The sequence below is a fragment of the Doryrhamphus excisus genome, linkage group LG15 (genome assembly GCF_037039965.1).
Source record: "Doryrhamphus excisus strain RoL-2023G ecotype Guam linkage group LG15, RoL_Dexc_Guam_v1.1, whole genome shotgun sequence".
NCBI lineage: Eukaryota > Metazoa > Chordata > Actinopteri > Syngnathiformes > Syngnathidae > Doryrhamphus > Doryrhamphus excisus.
In genome coordinates this window covers 16,625,283-16,647,245 of record NC_136371.1, presented here as the reverse complement: position 1 = coordinate 16,647,245, position 21,963 = coordinate 16,625,283, and the positions used below count along the sequence as shown (strand labels likewise).

At 43.7% G+C, this 21,963-nt stretch overlaps 1 protein-coding gene across 5 annotated transcripts; it reads left to right on the top strand.

Moving 5' to 3' along the window:
- The first annotated feature begins 2,318 nt into the window (after window positions 1–2,318).
- mbd5 (methyl-CpG binding domain protein 5) lies at window positions 2,319–21,698 on the top strand. Of its 5 annotated transcripts, none has more exons than XM_078796645.1 (10): window positions 2,319–2,399; window positions 6,391–6,608; window positions 6,718–6,951; window positions 9,310–9,412; window positions 9,641–9,812; window positions 11,784–14,123; window positions 18,530–18,762; window positions 18,842–19,969; window positions 20,837–20,910; window positions 20,980–21,698. In XM_078796645.1, the coding sequence occupies exons 3-10, from the start codon at window positions 6,839–6,841 to the stop codon at window positions 21,188–21,190; spliced, it is 4,374 nt and encodes a 1,457-aa protein (XP_078652771.1). In that variant the 5' UTR covers window positions 2,319–2,399; window positions 6,391–6,608; window positions 6,718–6,838; the 3' UTR covers window positions 21,191–21,698. The 5 variants fall into 5 exon arrangements, with proteins under 5 accessions (XP_078652771.1, XP_078652772.1, XP_078652773.1 ...); XM_078796646.1 differs by having other exon boundaries at window positions 6,391–6,652; window positions 6,800–6,951; XM_078796647.1 differs by having other exon boundaries at window positions 2,320–2,399; window positions 6,391–6,951; window positions 20,980–21,055; window positions 21,128–21,698.
- The last annotated feature ends 265 nt before the right edge of the window (window positions 21,699–21,963 follow it).

The following is a 21,963-nucleotide window of genomic DNA, read 5'->3' as shown; positions in this document are numbered from 1 at the left end:
AGCTAGAAATACTGTCCATGAAAATTTTGAACACAATGGGTGACAAAGGGCAGCCTTGGCGGAGGCCAACATTCCCTGAAAACAAGCTGGACTTACTACTAGCAATTCCAACCTTTTACTCCGGTTGTACGAGAACTGAATGGCACGTAGTACCGCTCCACCAATCATGTAAACCAGGAGCACCCCCCCCTCATGGGACACTACGAGGGACATGGTTGAAGTCCACAAAGCACGGTTGGGCAAACGATCATGGACCCTCCAGCCCCCGAGGGTGTAGAGCTGATCCAGTGCTCCGGGACCGGGTTGAAGACCGCATTGAACCTCTTGGAGCCGAGGTTGGACCAACAGTCTTACCCTTCTCTCCGTCACTCTGGAGTTGGAACACACCCTCGGGTCGCACCCCTTGAAAAGGGGGACCAGCACCCCTCTATGGAAAATCAGCAGTAATTTCACACAATGTTGAAGAGACATGTCAGTCAAGGAATTCAGAACTTATATATGTTTTTTTTCTACCTAATTATGCATTTTTGGCCTTGTGCGACTTATACTCCAGTGCGACTTATGTATGTTTTTTTTCCACCGAATTATGCATTTTTGGCCTTGTGCAACTTATACTCCGAAGCGACTTATGTATGTTTTTTTTCCACCGAATTATGCATTTTTGGCCTTGTGCGACTTATACTCCGAAGCGACTTATGTATGTTTTTTTCCATCTAATTATATATTTTTGGCCTTGTGCGGCTTATACTCCAGTGCGACTTATGTATGTTTTTTTTCTACCTAATTATGCATTTTTGGCCTTGTGCGACTTATACTCAGGAGCGACTTATGTATGTTTTTTTTCCACCTAATTATGCAGACTTATGTATGTTTTTTCCCATCTAATTTTGCATTTTTGGCCTTGTGCGACTTATACTCCGGAGCGACTTATATATGTTTTTTTCTACCTAATTATGCATTTTTGGCCTTGTGCGATGTATACTCCACTGCGACTTATGTATATTTTTTCCCACCTAATTATGCATTTTTGGCTTTGTGCGACTTATACTCCGGAGCGACTTATGTATGTTTTTTTCTACCTAATTATGCATTTTTGGCCTTGTGCGACTTATACTCCGGAGCGACTTATATATGTTTTTTTTTTATCTAATTATGCATTTTTGGCCTTGTGCGACTTATACTTCGAAGCGACTTATGTATTTTTTTTCCCACCTAATTATGCATTTTTGGCCTTGTGCGACTTATACTCCAGTGCAACTTATGTATGTTTTTTTCATACCTAGTTATGCACTTTTGGCCTTGTGCGACTTATACTCCGGAGCGACTTATGTATGTTTTTTTTAACCTAATTATGCATTTTTGGCCTTATACTCCGAGCAACTTATGTATGGTTTTTTTTCCACCTAATTATGCATTTTTGGCCTTGTGCGACTTATACTCCAGTGCGACTTATGTATGTTTTTTTTCTACCTAATTATGCATTTTTGGCCTTGTGCGACTTATACTCCAGTGCGACTTATGTATGTTTTTTTCTACCTAATTATGCATTTTTGGCCTTATAATCCAGTGCGACTTATGTATGTTTTTTTTCTACCCAATTATGCATTTTTGGCCTTGTGCGACTTATACTCCGGAGCGATTTATGTATGTTTTTTTTCTACCTAATTATGCATTTTTGGCCTTGTGTGACTTATACTCCAGTGCAACTTATGTATGGTTTTTTTTATACCTAGTTATGCACTTTTGGCCTTGTGCGACTTATACTCCGGAGCGACTTATGTATGTTTTTTTAACCTAATTATGTATTTTTGGCCTTATACTCCGGAGCGACTTATGTATGGTTTTTTTCCACCTAATTATGCATTTTTGGCCTTGTGCGACTTATACTCCAGTGCGACTTATGTATGTTTTTTCCACCTAATTATGCATTTTTGGCCTTGTGCGACTTATGTATGGTTTTTTTCCACCTAATTATGCATTTTTGGCCTTGTGCGACTTATACTCCGGAGCGACTTATGTATGTTTTTTTTCCACCTAATTAGGCAGTTTGTGGCCTTGTGCGACTCATAGTCCAGTGCGACTTATAGTCCAGAAAATACGGTATTAACAGCACCAAAATTGTAATCAAATTAAGAGATGGTACACATGTCTGAAAATCTATTTACCTAACACCGCTTTATTTAATTGTCACCTGAAGTCAGCTGGGATAGGCTCCAGCATAACCCCCATCCTCTTAATGTCTCCCTTCTATTTGTGCATTCGAACGAGAGCTTTCTGTGTTTTGAGGGAGCATCACCTCTTGTGTCTGCTGGCTGGTGCCACTACGCATGCGCGGTATAGCTCTCCATCATTTCCAATATCCCAGTGTAGGAGAACCAGCAGAGGCAGAGAACTAATGGGTATGGTTCTTTTTTTCCCCTCTTTTCCGTAAGACAAGAAAAAACGTTAGTTTCCCCTTTGACTTATTTGTCAGCAATGTGCATTCGCTGCAATGCTAGGGTAAGAAGGGAATGTTTGTGGATTTGACGCGGACATTACCGCTCACAGCGTCTCTCTTCTCTCTCTGTGCAGACGCAACGGCTTGGCACGGCTAGCTAGCATGCTAAGCTAACCCTTGCTAACTCGGCCTGGCCCCGGCCTTACGTCGGCCCCCTTGGCTCGAAGCCCGTCGCGGGCGCAGCTTGCGCCTCCCGTCGACATTTTTGCCCCCCCGTCGGAATATCCCAACCACGGCGACTTTTCGGTAAACGTATACGCTTGTAAACGTTTCACGACTTACCCGGAGCTGCCATTTTTTTTTAGAGAACAAGCTAGCTGGCTAACGGTAACGAGACAGCTGACGCTTGGCATGCTAACCTCCAGCTAGTTGGCTAGCTAGCTGTGACCACTGCATCATATAGATCACAGCCAGACGTACGTTGCCGTAGTTTCACTACGGTCTTATCGTTGCATTCAAAGTCAATTCGGAGACAACAAAAACTATTCAAAAGGGGTTTTACTGCAACGCCTGGCTGTGTCGGTAGACAGTCAGGCTAAAGCTAAATATGCTGCTGCTTGTCAACCTTTGAGCCCCTGTCGTTGATTGCGTCCCCCGGATGAAGTCAAAATGCTGACATTTGTGCGTCACCCACTTTTGAGGACGAACCTGAATGTTACCTGATCTTCACTCTAATTCAGCAGTGGCTCATTCAGTTTGTGTCTTCCTCTCACTTGTGCTGGTGTGAGCCACTATCTGATGCAGGCAGTCTTTATTTTGAACTAAACATCGAAAGGTAGCAGCTATAAAGCCACTTTAAAAGGCAGTGTTTACAAAAAACGGAACACTATTCTGCCTAGATATTATGATCCTTTATCATCCTTAAGGTTACTGTAGCAACTTGACAGTTTATGTGTTGGGTTTTGTGATTTCCGACCGTATGTGAGGTCATGAACGTGACATTCATCCCAGCGGTGTGTGTGTATGCAAGGACAGGAGTTTGCTGATGTCGTTTTGGCATGGTTGCCTGTTTTCTTTTAGTACTGTAGAGATTATTGATTGACAGCTCTCAGTGATGTTTTGACAGTGTACTATATTACTATACTAGTTTCCCCAACATAATTTTCCAAATATTGCAACTTTGTTTTTTTTTTCCTCAAATATAATGACTGAGGGGGCGGCACGGTGGTCGAGTGGTTAGCGCACAGACCAGGGTTCAATTCCACTCTCAGCTATCTCTGTGTGGAGTTTGCATGTTCTCCCGGTGCATGCGTGGGTTTTCTCCGGGTACTCCGGTTTCCTCCCACATTCCAAAAAACATGCTAGGTTAATTTAGCGACTTCAGATTGTCCATAGGTATGAATGTGAGTGTGAATGGTTGTTTGTCTATATGTGCCCTGTGATTGGCTGGCCACCAGTCCACGGTGTACCCCGCCTCTCGCACGAAGACAGCTGGGATAGGCTCCAGCACTCCCCGCGACCCTCGTGAGGAAAAGCGGTAGAAAATGAATGAATAATGACTGACAAAAATCTGAATTTTCCTTTTAATATTTAAACTGTATTACCAGCATGCCTCGGTGACAATAGTGAGGATAAGCGGCATAGAAAAAGGATGGATGGATATTCTCTTTTTTTAAAATAAATATAGAAAAAGTTAAATATGATGTGCAACTCACGGTGGTCTCTCTGCAGCCGGGTAACGCTGTTAGCGCTTCCATATCACGTTCCCCATGACAGTAAACAAGATTTATACGATCTTTATACAGCAACCTTTATACTGTCTTTTTTACTGTTCACTCCGGCTATGCAGCCTCTCCTCCTCCATGCCACAGCAGAGGTTCTCAAAGCTAACTGCTGCTCCTGAATGTAAACAATGGACCAAGCGGAAAGCTACAAACATAAGATGTACATCCATAGCTGCACAATTGCTTATGTGGTCGGTATGGCATAAAAACAATTTAAAAAACACCATTAAAAACACTTGGGGCTACCGTCACTAGCTAGCACTCGGGCCACGCCATATCGAAACATGAGAACCCCGCATCACATCCAGTCTATATCGATATCAACGATATGCTTGCTTTTGAGATCATGCTTTAAATAAATATCTATATATTGCCCAGCCCTAATTACTATTATTACTATTAATATTTGCATTTTATTCTAGTAATATTATTAATTTTTGTCCAAGCTAATTTTACAAAAAATGTACCTTTTGGTTGTGTCTTAAAATATTGCAACTTGAAAAAAAAAACAACTTAATATGCTATGCTATTATGCTGCAGCTCAATAAAAGTACAGTGCCGGCCACAAATGGCTCTCGGGCCACACTTTAGTTAGCCCTAGCTAAGCGCTGCCATTGCCAGCACAGTTCACCTTACATACTCACTGTCTTTGTAGTTACGTTAGCATCTTTGTTGCCAAACACTCCTCTTATGAGTCAGCACACCAGCGGTTGCAGGGAGGCTTTGTCACTCGCAGCGATTCCAAACAAGCTGCAGGGTGAAGGCGGGCAGGCTGAAATATTGGTAGACATGCTAATAACGCATCCGTCCATCTTTTTTCCTCTGCTGATATCGGTGCGGGTCACAAGGGCAGCAATCTCAGTAGCGATACCCAGACTTTGCGCGGTCCCCGGCCACCTCCTCCTGCTCAACCGTGAGAACACCAACGTGTTCCCAGGTAATCCCTCCAGGGTGTCTGAGGTCTGCCACTGGGTTTTCTCCTGGCCTGGCATGATCGGAACAGATCCGTCAGGGAGGCATCCAAGGGACATGATGCTCGAGACACCTCAACTTGGTCTCGATGTGAAGGCCCGGGGCCTGGATTTAGTGTGAGGCCTCGGTATCCCATGTTCGGCCGAGTTGTGGTCCCTCCTCTATTGTTTGCTCGTAGGGTCTTCTAAATCACTCTTGGTCTGGTCGACCTGTTTGCCTTGTGCCACCCTACCAGGGGCATATGGCCGCAGACCACATAGCTGCCAGGATCACTCGGACATTCAAACCCCTCCACCACAAGAAGGTGGTGATTCATGGAAAAGATACTAATCTCATCAGTCGGGTAAAACTAACCTCTCTCGCTATGGTCTAAACCAGGGGGTCTCAAACATGCGGCCCGCGGGCCAAATGTGGCCCGCAGGATGCTAGTTTGAGGCCCCCGCCTTGATATGAAAGTTTAATGTTAGTGCGGTATCATGTACCCAGAAACAATTATTACGTTTGATTCATGTTCATGTTAAAGGTTAAATAATTGTTAATAGATGAATTCCAGAGATCCTCCCTACCCGTGTGGAAGTGGTAAGTTGTTGGCTATTTAAGTTTAAAGGAAATAACTTGAAGGCTACCGTTTAGGTCGCTAGCTCTCTAGTTTGCGAGTTAGCATGTGTCTCAAGACCCTGCAGTTGCGCAATATGTTGTAAATAAAAAGAGTATAAATGTGACTATAGTCGTGTTTTGTCATGTCTACAGGGCTCTAATAATGCTTTGTTCATTTTAATCTGAAAAAAATCATTTGTCTACCCACCAACTATATGTGGTTTCTTAAGTTTTTATTATTTGCCGTTTTATTATTATTATTATATTTATTTATTACTGATTGATTTTCTTTATTCTTGATTTGTTTATTTATTTTTCATCTTATTTTGTGTAGAAAAATAAAAAGTAAGATATTTGAGAACAGTGGAATGTTTTATCAGAGCTTTTATTGTAGAAAATTGGAACCAAGGTGAATTTTTTTTTTTATTTTTTTGTTTTTAATAAATGCGTTTTTTTTTTTGTTTTTTTTTTTGTTTTTTGGGAAAACCTGATGTGGCCCAGTCTCACCCAGACCCAAGCTCGGCAGATGAATGTTTGAAGAAACAAAAAAGTGAATGTTTCATTGTTTTAATTGCTTTTACTTGTGCTATACCTGTACAGGAACCGTGGGGACACCGCAACCCAGCAGCCTCTGGGAAGCAACATGTTGAACTCACCCCGCCTGTTCCTCTGAGTGACGTGAACCCAACTGTGCAAAAGACAAATGGTGCAAAAAAGTTGAGCGTGAGAAAGTTGCATGCGTGCAGGGCAGCGCACGCCAGTTCCGGATTTTCTCCTCGGGGGGGGATGGCTCCTGGTGGCAAGAGGCAGTAATGGAGGTGCGTACGCCATTCAGCACCGGAATCATGCCGCAGCTAAAAGGGTAGGGTCGACTTTGAGCTTGTCTCACCCTACCCCCACCCCCCCGACCCCTCCCTCCCAAAGCAGAGTCCTTCTCTGAAGCTGCCCTGCACAGCATTAGAAGACAAACATGACGTGTGTTGCAAAGACTTTGGTGGATGTCTGATAGAAGTACCCTTGAGGTGTCGCGTGCAAATCCAGTGGAGCCATGAATGGCGGAAAGGACTGTGAGGCGGGAGACGAGAGGCCGACTGTTCCCGTCCAAGTCCCCATTGGCTGGCAGCGCAAGCGGGATCATGGCGGTGGCGTCGTATATATCAGGTAGGAACATTTAACAACTGATTTCACACAAAATGTATGATTTCGATGCTTGCGTTGGGTGGTCGACTAGCCCGTTGACTGGAAAAAATGGCGGCATAACACCAATCACTCAATCTTATTTTTCAAAAATATATAATTTCATAAATAATGTTGAATAAAGCTTAGCCTGTCACGATAACTAATTTTGCTGCACAATAATTCAGGGTTTCCCTTGGATTTTTTTGACACCGTGACGGTGGTCTGCATGGGCGGCGGACTGCTGCTCTGTCGTGGATTTAAAAATTTTAATATTTCAATTTACTGTTGCCATTTTTCAAAAGCCGTCCCTCTCAATTCCGGCCATTTTTAATGATTTTGACTCACTTGGAATATTGTGGGGTTATAGGGCTATAGACTTGGTCCATACCAAAACAAGGATTAGACTCTCATCTTTCATCAGGAAAAATTTTTTAGTAATCAGCAGTAGAACATAGGTAAGTTTCAGAAAAATATCAGTTCTCAACAAAAAAGGGAGCAAAAAGACGTTTTGTGAAAAAGCATGACCTTCACCTTGACACGGATATAGGAATACTGGCATACTGAATATACAGGCATGTGTAATGGATGCCAACTCATAGGGTAATGACAGTATCATCATGGTTAAACCTCAATACCTGACGCCTGAAGAAATGTGCAGGAACGCGCTCACCTCCAGAGCGAATTGCCAGTCTTCCAAGATTTTTTGGGGGGAAGACCTGTAACATCCCAACCAAAGCAGTCAGCCAAACAGCCGCTTCCCTTTTTAAAAACTCAAAGATGCATATTTTCCCCATTTTGGTGTTAAAAAAAATACTTGAGCATTGCGAAAAGGAGCCACAACAAAGAGGCTGAAGAGCCATATACGGCACTGGAGTCGTGGGTTGCTGACTCCCGGTCTAGAGACAGTGCCACTGAGGAAAAGACTGGAAGCAGAACTGGAGGTACCACAGATGAGCATGCTGAGGCTCTCATTGGGAGTGACCGGGATTGATAGGATCAGGTATGACTACATCACAGGGACATTACATGTTAGAGGCCCTTTTAGCGATAAAGGCTGCTAAGTATGAGGCGTAGAGGAAGACCAAAGAGGAGGTTTATGGATATAGTGAAGGAGGGCAGAAGACAGGCTTGGATGGAGGATCGATTTGCTGTGGTGACCCCTGAAGGGAAAAGCTGAAAGAGGAAAAATGACTCTTACAGAGCGGCTTCACACAATAACCAGCACAGAAAGCTTTCTAGATCTTCCACAATCTGCACTATTCCAGCTGTACTTTCTTAGATTTTCTGTTTTCATTTATTCCACCCAAAGCGCCCACCTCCGGACACGCTCATTCCGCTCTTATTGGTCACACTCCGAAGCGCTCCGGAGGACCTCTGGACTAAGGCCGAACCCCACTTGCTAATTTTGATAATAAGTAGGGTTGGGCGATTATAGACCTTATATCAGGGGTCTCAAACTCAATTTACCTGGGGGCCACTGGAGCTAGGGTCCGGGCAAGGCTGGGCCGCATCAGGTTTTCCAAAAAAAAAAAATCGCATTTATTAAAAACAGAAAAATATACAAACTTTTTCAGTGCTTTGGTTCCAATTTTCTACAAGAAAAGCTCTGATAAAACATTCCACTGTTCTCAAATATCTTAATTTTTATTTTTCTGCACAAAATAAGATGAAAAGTAAACAAATCAAGAATAAAGAAAATCAATCAGTAATAAATAAATATAGTAATAATAATAATAATAAAACGGCAATAAAAACTTAAGAAACCACATTAGTTGGTGGGTAAACAAATTATTTTTTTCAGATTAAAATGAACAAAGCATTATTAGAGCCCTGTAGACATGACAAAACACGACTATAGTCACATTTATACTTTTTTTATTTACATGTTGCGCAACTGCAGGGTCTTGAGACACATGCTAACTCGCAAACTAGAGAGCTAGCGACCTAAACGGTAGCCTTCGAGTTATTTCCTTGAAACTTAAATAGCCAAGAACTTACCACTTCCACACGGATAGGGAGGATCTCTGGAATTCATTCACCTGTTCAAATCTTTTTATACTTCACTGCTGTGCTCACTTTTTAATTCTGTATGTTTTTGTGCTGTTTTTTTAATTCAGATTTATTTTTTTACTTATCTCGCCTTAACGCGTCTTTGAGTGCCTTGAAAATCACCATACAAATAAAATGTATTTGTTATTAGTTTGCCTCATCCATATGCACAAATATGAATGTGACAGTATACAATGTATGCTTGTGTGGAACTGTGGGTGCTCACGCTTCAGTATATTCATTGTTCTCTTGTGAAATATCATCTGTATGTTATTTTTTTTCTGTGCACAGTCCCAGTGGCTCAGTGCTGTCCAGCTTGGAGCAGGTGAAAACCTACCTTCTGACAGATGGAACCTGCAAATGTGGTCTGGAGTGTCCGCTCGTCCTCCACAAGGTAGTCAAACTCACAACCGCATTGCCACAACCTTTCATTTCACATTAAAGGAAGCATCCACATCAACACATATTTTCTTTCTCTGTGCATTCCAAAGAGAGAAAATGAGTTAGTATGACAAAGCTAACATTTTTAGCAGTAATTATAGCAATAATGTCATGCAAATTATTCTCTTATAAAATTGTCAACATTATTTTGAGACAATTTCCCCCTACGGTTATCCCTCAGGTGTTCAACTTTGACCGGGGAGCTGTGGTTAAACAGAGGACAGCAGAGGATGTGAAGGCAGACGAGGACGTCACCAAGCTCTGCATCCACAAGAGGAAACTCCTGGCTGTGGCTACGCTGCACAAGAGCATGGAGAGTCACCCGCCTCTCACGCTAACAAGTCCTGCTGGAGGTACGTGTTTGATGGAGGCCTGGAACGTTTATGCTGAGGGAAGATGCACAGCACAGATTGAAGGACATCAGAAAAATTCTAACACTTAGTTCTGTGCATTTATGTTTATTGGGTCACCAATTGGCCAACAACAATAATTTTCCTACAAATTATTGTCGATAATCGATATTGACAAATTTTTTTGAGACATTTTTTCCTGAATTATATGGCATAATAATGCGAGCACATTGTATAAAAAGCAATGAACATTAATTTCTCAAGAGCATGTAACTTTGTAATTGGAATGGCGAGAGTTTTTAATTATTTTATAATTAAATGAAACAACATAATAAACAAGAAAAGACTACCCCGAATTAAAATACACCCTGCCTTTGTGTCTCTATTAAAAAAACAGACAATAAACACAATAAAAATAATAAAGTAGGCTATCAAGTCTCTAAAAAAATTACAGGAAATATATATAATAAGGAACATTGGGTATTCATTCCTTAACAGGACGGCTTAACACATAGCCAACAATATTTGTTGGTATTTAACGCCTCTGTAAATGTTTACTGTCGATACAAAGACTCCAGTTGTAGCAGTATCAGTTAGTCGGTATTCTTGCACTTACCCTGTTCTTATTGTTTTGATTAATCAATTAATCAAAAAAAATTTTTTTATTCACAACGCTTTATTCAGAAAATAATTTTAGAACTGATAGAGTAAATAAGTGCACGAACACCGCTTGAATATTCTGTTAAAATAATGTTAAATAAAAAATGTAAATACCTTCAGTGAAATAATGAATGTACACAAAAATACATAATAATTGGGGATTTCCGATATCGCCCCCATATCAACCTAAAAATGTAATATCGGTTGATATCAGGATTTTTTTCTTTTATGAGAACTGATGTAGAGCACTTAGCATTAACATGGCAGTTGTGGAGATTGCATCAAAATGCAGTTAACGCTGCAAATGTCTAAAGCAAACTCAATTTACCTGGGGGGCACTGGAGCTAGGACAGAAAAAAACAGAAAAATATACAAACTTTTTCAGTGCTTTGGTTCCGATTTTCTACAATAAAAGCTCTGATAAAACATTCCACTGTTCTCAAATATCTTAATTTTTATTTTTCTGCACAAAATAAGATGAAAAAAACAAAAAACAAATCAAGAATAAAGAAAATCAATCAATCAGTAATAAATAAATATAATAACAATAATAATAATAATAATAATAATAATAATAATAATAATAAAACGGCAAATAATAAAAACTTAAGAAACCACATATAGTTGGTGGGTAGATTTTTTAGATTAAAATGAACAAAGCATTATTAGAGCCCTGTACACATGACAAAACACGACTATAGTCACATTTATATTTTTTTATTTACAACATATTGCGCAACTGCAGGGTCTCGAGACACATGCTAACTCGCAAACTAGAGAGCTAGCGACCTAAACGGTAGCCTTCAAGTTATTTCCTTTCAACTTAAATAGCTAAAAACTTACCACTTCCACACGGATAGGGAGGATAACTATTAACAGTTATTTAACCTTTAACATGAACATTAATAAAACGTAATAATTTTTTCTGGGTACATGATACCATACAGCATCCATATCAAACTTGCGCGGGCCGCACTAACATTAAACTTTCATATCAAGGCGGGGGCCTCAAACTAGTGTCCTGCGGGCCACATTTGGCCCGCGGGCTGCAAGTTTGAGACCCCTGGTCTAAAGAATCCATGTTCCAACACAAACAGGAAGTCAGCCCTCAATAAATGAGCCAAAATGAAAGTTGTGGATCGTCGACAGAGAGTTGATGTTATATTGCGTGCATATATATTTAATATATTTATTAAATTGGTGCATATTTGTGCAAATTCGTACTACATTGTCCGTTACCTGGTCAACTTTATTGTCTCCAGTTTTCTTTTAAGATGTCAACATCAAAATGAATGTGCGTTGTTTGTCCTTTAGGTACGTCATCGGTGGTCGCATCGCATTCCACACCACATCGAGCAATAAGGACTAAACCCCACGAGGGTCTGCCCACCGCTGCTGGTCCAGACTGCAAGAATCCCTACAAGATGATGATGTCGTCTGGCCACCAACAGCAGCTATATCCACCCCAGGAGATGGGCGGAGGCCAGCAGTCAGAGCTCTGTGCTGGGTACCCCAGGCCGCAGAGGCTTCCCAGCAGTGACCCAGGCCCCAAGTCTCCTTACAGAGCTGGTTATGGAGTCATGTTGAGCCCGCCGGTCTCCAGCGCTAAGCCATGCGGAGATGGCTCACAGTCACCCCGTGCAGACACGCTGTCCAGCCCGGAGGGCTATCCAAGAAGCAATCCTTGTGGATTTTCTGGAGCTGGCAGTCCCGGGTCTGCTTCCATTCATGGAAATTCAAGGACCCCACTTTCTCCACCTAGCATGATGATTCATAGCTCCCCTGCAAGTCAAGCATCCTGTGCGATGACGGGAAGGACTAGCACACCGCTCTCACCCACAGTCACTGCCAAAAGCCCTGTCATGAACATGAATATTCCACGCGGGAACTTCTCCTCCGGTGTGGACATGCCCAATACGGTGTTCCACCATAAAGTCCAACCATCCATCCACCCTGTACCGCCGTCTCCCTCTGTGCCGCCGCCCTGTGTCCTGCAAAAAAGACAGGTGTCATCAGAAAAAGACCCCTTAGGCATCCTCGACCCCATCCCCAGCAAGCCTATCAGCCAGCCCCCAGCTAACATTCAACCTAACATCCACACTCAGGTATCAATGATGAATGTAAACATACCCCCTCCCGCCATCGTCCCCTTGCCAAGCAACTTACCCTTGCCCACAGTAAAGCCCGGGCCTGTGGGCCACAGTAGCCACGTTCAAAGGACTCAACAGAGCGGTCCCGCCTCCTCAGTGTCGCCATCCCCGGTCACCTCTCCTGTTCACATGGCAGGGTCCTCCCTCGCTCGGGTGGAAGTCTCCCCCCATCGCTCCCGGTCCTCCTCCACCTCCTCCGACCATGGGAACTTTGCAATGCCGTCAGGGCATCAGGCTCCTTGTGGCGGCATGAAGGTTCCCCCTCGATCGCCCAGATCTGCAATGGGCTCCCCCAGGCCGGCGATGCCATCCAGCCCCTCCACCAACAAAAATGACTCCCTCCACCAGTACAGAGACTCCCAGCTGCTTCCTGGGATAGCAAACTCGCTTGGCACCCAGCAGCAAAACTCGATGTACTCGCCCAACTCCACGTCCTCTTCGTCCTTGCCCACCCCGAGTGCTTCCCAGAAGGGCCACCCAGGACTCCTGGGCATGCCTCTAAACCAGATTCTAAACCAACAGAATGCTGCCTCCTTCCCGGCCAGCAGTCTCTTGTCAGCAGCAGCCAAAGCACAGCTAGCAAATCAAAACAAACACAGCACTGCTGGTGTGGTCGCTGCTGTTGGTATGGCAGGTGGAGCACCAGGTGGCGGAAGTAATGGAGGGGGTGGCGGGCACCCCGGCTCAATGAGCAGCCCTTGTGGCATGGACGGACACAGCACTTTAAATCCCATGCTCCCACCAAACTCCACCATGCTGCTCAACTGCCCCGAGGGTCAGAGTGGCCGCGCGGCGCTGAGAGATAAGCTGATGGCCCAGCAGAGGGACCCCATACGCAAAAGGAAGCAGTCATCAGGGAGCACATCTGTCGGCCATGACAGCAGCAACAACAACATGGTCTACAACATGCATAACAAGCCTAGCATGGGAGGAGCCCACATGCCCGCTCCCAGTTCAGAGCAGATGCGAAAAATGGTCCGTCTTGGAAACCTTCCACCGAACACTTCGATGGCCCAGCTCCTCCAGTCCATGAGCAACCAGAGCTCCCACAACATGGCTGGCAACAACCACCGACCTGGCCTCAGCCCAGGACCTTCTTCTCAAGGAGCTACTCAACTCCAGTACAACGACACTACGTCCAAGATCACTTGCGGCTCACAGCAGAACTTCATTAGCCAGCAGAGGCTTCGAGTCCCAGCAGAAGCTATGCAGCACTGTCCAAACGTTGACGCCGCTGCCGGGGCCCACTTGGGCTCTCGCCTGGGCCAGTTTCCCGACATGATGGGCCAGATTCAGACTTCAGCCTGTGGGCCTCTGGTTCCAGGCAGTGGACTAGTAGGCCCTGATGGCATGCCACACGGACGCCCCAACGCTAACCCCCCGCCTCTGTCTCATTCTGGGCCTCACCCCTCGCAGCAGACTCTCCATCACGTTGTTGGGCGGACTAATATGGTGCTGATACCGAGTGGAGATGGGAGCTATACAAAGAACATCTCTGACACAGGTGAGAATCAACATTCAGAAGCTGTAATATTTGAACGTCTTGTGTTCTTCACAACTGAGCTGTGTTTACACGCATCACCGATGGCTTCGTACGAAGGCCATGCGCTGACCGATCGAATGACTACCGATGAGTATCGACCAATTTCCATTGAAAACTATGAAATCGGCATAGATCTTTGCCTTGTAGCGCCGATAAACAAAAAACGATCGTCTATGGCGCACAGCCTGGGCACAGGAACACGGTGACAAACCCCAAAACAAACATGTCTGCCGTGTGGAGCTTTTATGGGAGCATGTTAAGAAGGTTCAACACAGTAAATTTAATATGGCATTTTAGGAACAAACATTTGGTGGGCATATGGTTAGTTTTTGAGGCTCAGAGAATGAAATGAAGGCAGACTTCTGCTACCTAGCGCCACTACACATGCGTATAGCTAGGAAAGTTGTGTCTGTTTACACAATCTATTAATCAATGTGCAACTTAGTAGTAGGGTGTCAGGAAACGAGACAATGCATGAAATTGGGTCCACAAGATTTTAACATCAATTTTAAGAAAAGTACAATGAAAAAATGTGACTGAACAAACAGACTTTTTGTTTCCAAACTCTGCCATCTTGGATCTGTTGCATTGTGGAGGAGGTTTTACTGCAGGGGTCTCAAACTCAATTTACTTGGGGGCCACTGGAGCTAGGGTCTGGTTGAGACTGGGTTGCATCATGTTTTCCAAAAAAAAAAAAAATGCATTTATTAAAAACAAAAAAAAAAAAAAAAACTTTGCTTTGGTTCCAATTCTCTACAAGAAAAGCTCTGATAAAACATTCCACTGTTCTCAAATATCTTACTTTTTATTTTTCTACACAAAATAAGATGAAAAATAAATAAACAAATCAAGAATAAAGAAAATCAATCAGTAATAAATAAATATGATAACAATAATAAAACGGCAAATAATAAAAACTTAAGAAACCACATATAGTTGGTGGGTAGACAAATGATTTTTTTCAGATTAAAATGAACAAAGCATTATTAGAGCCCTGTAGACATGACAAAACACGACTATAGTCACATTTATACTCTTATTTACAACATTTTGCTCAACTGCAGGGTCTTGAGACACATGCTAACTCGCAAACTAGAGAGCTAGCGACCTAAACGGTAGCCTTCAAGTTATTTCCTTTAAACTTAAATAGCCAAAAAACTACCACTTCCACACGGATAGGGAGGATAACTATTAACAGTTATTTAACCTTTAACATGAACATTAATCAAACATAATAATTTTTTCTGGGTACATGATACCATACAGCATCCATATCAAACTTGCGTGGGCCGCACTAACATTAAACTTTCATATTAAGGCGGGGGGCCTCAAACTAGTGTCCTGCGGGCCACATTTGGGGCAGACATAATAGTACACACTGGGGATGATGTCTCACAGCATGCCTTGGAATGGCTCTGTGGCCACCTGGTGGAACTGGAGAAGATAGTCGGGGAATACGGGAATACGACGACTGCTCCTTTGGCACCCTGGAATCATTGCACAGAAAATAAACAGTAACTGAAAATGAGCCCAAATTGTTTTACAAACTAGTTCAAAGTATACATAATTGAACATAATAACAATATGATCGCTTACGATCTCGATTAAAGTGACTGTCAGAAGACTTAACATCGTAATGAAGACTTTGCTTAGTGGATTAATTTGCAAGCACCCGAAGACTAATGATTAATTTTGGCCATCCATCCATCCATCCATCCGTTTTACTCCGCTTATCCGGGTCTGGGTCGTGGTGCAGCAGTCTCAGTAGGGAAGCCCAGACTTTCCGGTCCCCGGCCACCTCCTCAATCCATCGGGAGGACACCAAGGCACTCCCAGGCCAACTTTGAGACCTAATCCCACAGGATGACTCGACCACCTTTGGTTACTCGTAATAGTCTGTTTCCCTTTGTCGCTATATGTACGCTTGCATCTGTCAATGGTGAAAGAAGATGCGAATAAGACCCGTATCATGCTTTTCTCCCAACTCGCTGGTCGCTATAGTAACAATGAACCCTGAATAGTGAGCAGAGTGAAGCCTTTGATGAGGGTTTAGGCCTGTATGATTCTTTGAATGGCTGAGTGTGCAGTCTGTGACCACTTCTGTATTACTGTTTGTGTGCTCGTATGTGTGTGCGTACCCACAATGCATTCAAGGGTGCATTTATTTTTGACGTAACTGAAAAGATCCAGGGGCCTCATTTATAAAACATTGCGTAGAAATCATACAAAAAAGCATTGCCAGAATTGGGGTTGGGTATGTGATCCAAGATGGCTAACTAAACAAATAGTATTCTTTTCAATGTCCGAGTTTTTGCCTCAGGAACTGCGAGAACCGCGGAGCCCTTGGCCTGGTGGTACCCGTCAGCTGCCTCTGGGGTCCCATGAGCCGTAAAGGCCTGACGGTATCCCCCATTGCAGTGTCCACCAACAGGTTCTGGGATTACCGCCACGACAGGGGCTTGACCGCCTTACCACCTTGACAATGGAGGCATTGAACACATTCCATTTGGACTCAAATGTAAGGAGGACCAAAACTGCCAAAATAATAAATAAATAAAAGTGGAAATAAAAACAAAAATGAAAAAAAGAAAAAATTAAATACAAAAAAATAAATATAATTGGAAATAAAAACAAAAATATTTTTTTTTTGAATCTTGTTTTTTATTTTTGCTTTTATTTATTTATTTATGTATATATTTTTTATTTTTGTTTTTATTCCCATTTATATTTTTTTTTTTAATTTAATTTTTTGTTTTTATTTTCACTTATATTTATTTTTTTTAATTTAATTTTTTGTTTTTATTTTCACTTTTCTTTCTTTATTTATTTATTATTTTGGCAGTTTTGGTCCTCAGAAGGAAAAACTATTCAAATGAGGGGGCGGTCCTAAGTGTGTCTTGGGTTGAACTGTTCACCTATTGGTTGATCGAAAAAATCAAAAAATTAAATACAAAAAAATAAATATAAATGGAAATAAAAACAAAAATATATAAATAAATAAATAAAAGCAAAATAAATACAAAAATAAAAAACAAGATTCAAAAATTAAAAAAAAAAATTTTTGTTTTTATTTCCATTTATATTTTTTTTTGTATTTTTTGATTTTTTTTTTTTCATTTTTGTTTTTATTTCCACTTTTATTTATTTATTTATTTATTATTTTTGCAGTTTTGGTCCTCCATACAAATGTCCTCCGCCTCGCTCCGAACATGGAGCGCTCCTGGAGGTGTGAGTTGAAAACCCTCACAACACGTTTGGGGCCTGCCACCCAGCCCCCCCCACCCCCCCCCCCCCCCCCCCCCCCGCCATCGTAGCGATCATAAATGTTGAAAGTGAAGAAAACAAGTAGCAGGAGCAGATTTATTTTTGACATCATATCCAGTGGTTAACACTCTTCCTTCTCGTCACCATGGAAACACTGTGTTGTCAGTCAGACAAGGTAAAAATGAAAAAAAAAACTTGTCAACTGAGCAAAAAAAAAAAAAAAAATCACATTTATATTTATCACTTTAATGTTCTGATAGCGTTTCTGTTATATAATAGCAGATATACTTTTGCTCCCGCAGTTGGAAAGTGGCTTCTTAGCCTGGAACCATCTGTTTCTCGAGGGTTGCAAACACGGTGCTTGTAAACCCCCCCCCCCCCCCAGCCTCTGACGCCCCTGCCACCCAGCTGACCAACCCACATCCCCCAGCAGGCTAAAATCACACCGCCTGACCCACACAACCCCCCACTCTTATCCACCTAGCCCCCCCACCCCCCACCCCCCAACAAGCCTCCCTGGCAGCGGACAGCACCACCAATCATCACTCGGTTCCCATGGCAACATCCCCTGGCAACAGTCGTCACTATATCATAGCAGTAGAGGAGGACGAGGGGGAGGGGTCCCTCGGTGTCGTGGCTCCCAGCGTTGTGTGCGGGGGGGGGGGGTGAGAAAGAAAGAAGGGAAGAAAATAATGAACACGCACAGCTGCCCTTCAGCGACGCAGCATCACACCAGCTGCTCTGGTCACCACGCACACACACACACCCGCTTGTCTGCTCCGGCTTTGTCTCCATTACACTGCTGCTCCATTGGGTTCATTCATACATGCGCCCCCCCCCCCTCCTTCTAACAAACTAATTGTACGGCGCATGTGTTTGAGCAGAAAGGACACTAGGCGTCTGATGCCTTTTAAAAAATGCTTAAAATAACATTTGTTCAACCTTTATTAGTATAAACATAATCAGAAAAACAAATGTATATCTGTGTTTACTTGCAAAGTTGCGTTTGAGTGCATTTCGAGAAGTGGAACTTTAGCCTGAAAGTCATTGCGACATGACTTCTCCGCATTTGATTGGCGTACTTTGTCCTTGGTTCTCCGTAGGAAACGCTTCCTCGCTTGGCTGCAACGTGGGCAGCCTGCAGCCTCACGTCAACGCCGGCGGTCGACAGATGTACCAGAAGCACGTCAACCAGGTCATGCAGCAGGGCGGGGCCTCCCACGGGACCTCCCACTCTGCCTACCCGGGTCAGCAGCACTTTCCTGACAACCCACCTTATGCAGACAACAGCAATGCAAACGTCGACTCCATGGTTTTCCGCTACCAGAATTACCAGGTGGGACGATCGGGTGAAATGGACGCCGTTTTTTTTTTTAGAGTAAATGCCGTTTTGTAACCGTGCTGTTGTTTTGCAGCAGGGGATGATACCGCAGCCTCCGTTTAGTGAGGGGCAACCGCAGCAGGGCGAGGGCTTGCGGACAGGAACACCAGCGACAGACAGTGGACCTGGCAGAGGCTCGGAGTCGGTGGACGCCATCTACAGAGCCGTGGTGGATGCGGCCAGTAAAGGGATGAGTGTCACCATCACCACCACAGTAAGTGAGACCACACAGGCGAGTCCTGTGCCTGCCCTCAGCGCCATGAGTGCCTTCACTGCCTCCATCGGGGAGCCCGTTAACCTCCCCCAGGCGGTCAGTGCAGTTCTGCATGGAGAAGGGGACGCTTTACCTCAGCAAGCCAGAACCAGGCAGGCGTGGCCCGTTGGAGGCCGGAAGAACATGGATCCAGGGAAGGGCACCGCAGATGGCCCAGAGGCTAACGACTACTTCCGGCCCCCTGGCTGCGGCACTCCCAGGGGGCAGTGGGATGGGGAAATCCATCATGGCGGCAGCTTTGACGCGCACGGCAACAGCAGCGTCTGGGGTGGGGAGGAGTTCTTGGAGTGCTCCACCCAGGTGAGGAGCAGTCCCTGCATGGAGCGAAGTACGAGCTTAGTGCCCGTCCCGCCCTGCCCCACTGACGGCACCAATGACCACAACGTGGCCTTGGCGCTCGGCAAGCCCTTTGTCGACGATAGCTACCGCTTCAACAACTGCAGCCGGACGCACGCCAACTATAAGGAGCGTCTGGAGCAGACGGTGGAACGTTGCGTTCACATTAACGGCGCAACATCGCTCTTTAACACCCGGGGTTACGGAGAGGTCCTCGGACCCCCGCGACAAGAACTTACAGGCGACGATCAGTCTCCCAGCTCGTCCACAAGCCTGGAAGGACCCCTAGCCGGCGTTAAAGACTATAGCCACTACAACGGCCACTTCAACGGGATGGCGCCCAGCCCCTCGGACACTAAGAGTCTGAGCAGCGAGGAGGACCTGCGGCAGCCGGACTCGCCCTCGTCGGAGCTCCTCCACTACCGGTCCAGGACCTTCAATATGGGAGAACTGGTGTGGGGCCAGTTGAAAGGCTTCCCACCCTGGCCGGCTAAGCTGGCGGGGGAGGAACAGATGCACGGTGCTGCCATGCAACTGCGGGAGCAGGCTAAGGTGAGGCACCGGACTTGCATGCAACACCAAAACTACAAAAATTACCCTGAATTTTTGTAGCCTGAATAATATGGCTTGTGCTCCAGGAACACTTTTTTTTTACGCGCACCATATATTATTCTTCTCACCAGTCCAACATATGAAGAGCTTGCAACCAAAAGGCGCTAAATCCATTTTGACTGATTTCGAGAAAATCAATGATTTTTAACTACGCACATATCAATCTATTTGGTCATCAAGTCTATATTGCAAATGAAAGAGCTATCAATATAGGTCATAAAAATGCATGCTATAAAAATCCTGCACACACCATGTATTTTATATATTTTTTTTTATTATTTTTTTTTTTTGGATTTAGCGCCTTTTGGCTGAAATAAATTTGAAGTCAATGAAAAACATGCAACTTAGTGAAAATTGGATTTAGCGCCTTTTGGTTGAAATCATGAATTTCATGACTTTTTTTCATATTTTTAAAAATGATTTCAAGACCAAAATATGTGATTTGGATACACATGACAGAGGTCTATTAAACTCATGAAAAACATGCAACTTAGTGAAAATTGGATTTAGCGCCTTTTGGTTGAAAGCATAAATTTCATATGACTTTTTTTCATATTTTTAAAAATGATTTCAAGACCAAAATATGTGATTTGGATACACATGACAGAGGTCTATTAAACTCATGAAAAACATGCAACTTAGTGAAAATTGGATTTAGCGCCTTTTGGTTGCAAGCTCTTCATATACAGGTGGTTTAGGTTAGGTAAGTGGTCCGTACTTCATGAACTACGTGGATGATGAACTAAAATGTGAAGAGTAAGCGACAGGTATGGAACACTTCACGACGTCTTGACTTTGTGTTTACAGATGGAGCCAGAAAAGCTAAAAACTTTAACACATGACTTGGAAGCACTTGACCGAGTCGCCAAAAGAGGCTTAAAGTAAGTAAGACAACATAAAAAAGCGACGCAAACATCGGCGTTGATCATATATAAACGTTTGTCCGCCAGGCCAGGAAAACTGAATAATCACTTGGAAGCTGCTATCCACGAGGCCATGAGCGAGCTGGACAAGATGTCGGCCACTGTGAGTCAATTCGCCGCTCACCTAATGTCGTCTTTGCCACGCCCCGTTCTCACGCTCCACTTCTTCCACCAGATCCCGTCGAGAGAGCGACCGACGAAGGCGCCGAAGCCCAAAAGGCGAAAGATCTCCAGATAACAATGAATGTGTCGCCGTCTTCGACGCTTCCGGAGGTGCCTCGCTTTGCCGTCTGAGCTGTCCTCGGTGCTACGCATGGACGCCGCGTGATCCCCCCCGCCCACGCCGTGACATCATTGAGGTGCTGGAACTTCCATTCGCCGATTTTAACTGTAGAGTGAACAAATTGAGAGAACCATTAAAAAAAAAAAAAAAAAAGTTACAATTTATCAACAGCTCGCTGAACTATTTTTTTGTAGTATAAGATAGTAAAAAGAAAAAAAAAACTGAGCATTACCTTACATATTTAAGAAAAATAGACAGTCCAAATATTTCTGATACATTTTCATGATGTAAATAGGGTAACCCTGAAATGTCAAATTATTAAGAATTGTATGTAAATATTGTAAAATGTAATGTACAAGCGTACTTAATGCACATTTTATCTTTTGTTGTACAAAAACAAAGCAAAGTGTACTGACGTCTCGCTTTCTATTCAGACGTGCACTCGCATAGGAGCGCACGCACGTGTGATTAAATACTACGGAAAAAAAACACGGCTTTTTATATGACACGGTAGTCAGGCGGGTGCTTTGAGTTTTTTTTTTTTTTTTTTTGTACATGTTGTGGCCGGAGCGACTGGTGTCTAAGTTGGTTACGTCATGCCAGAAAGTGTTCCCGGAAAACGAAGACAGAATGAACTTTACCAGCAAATAGTGCCGTTGTTGTAGTAGGCTCCGTCCCACGATGCAGTTCAACCCTTCTGTTTGAGAAACCAGCGTTTTTTTTTTGTT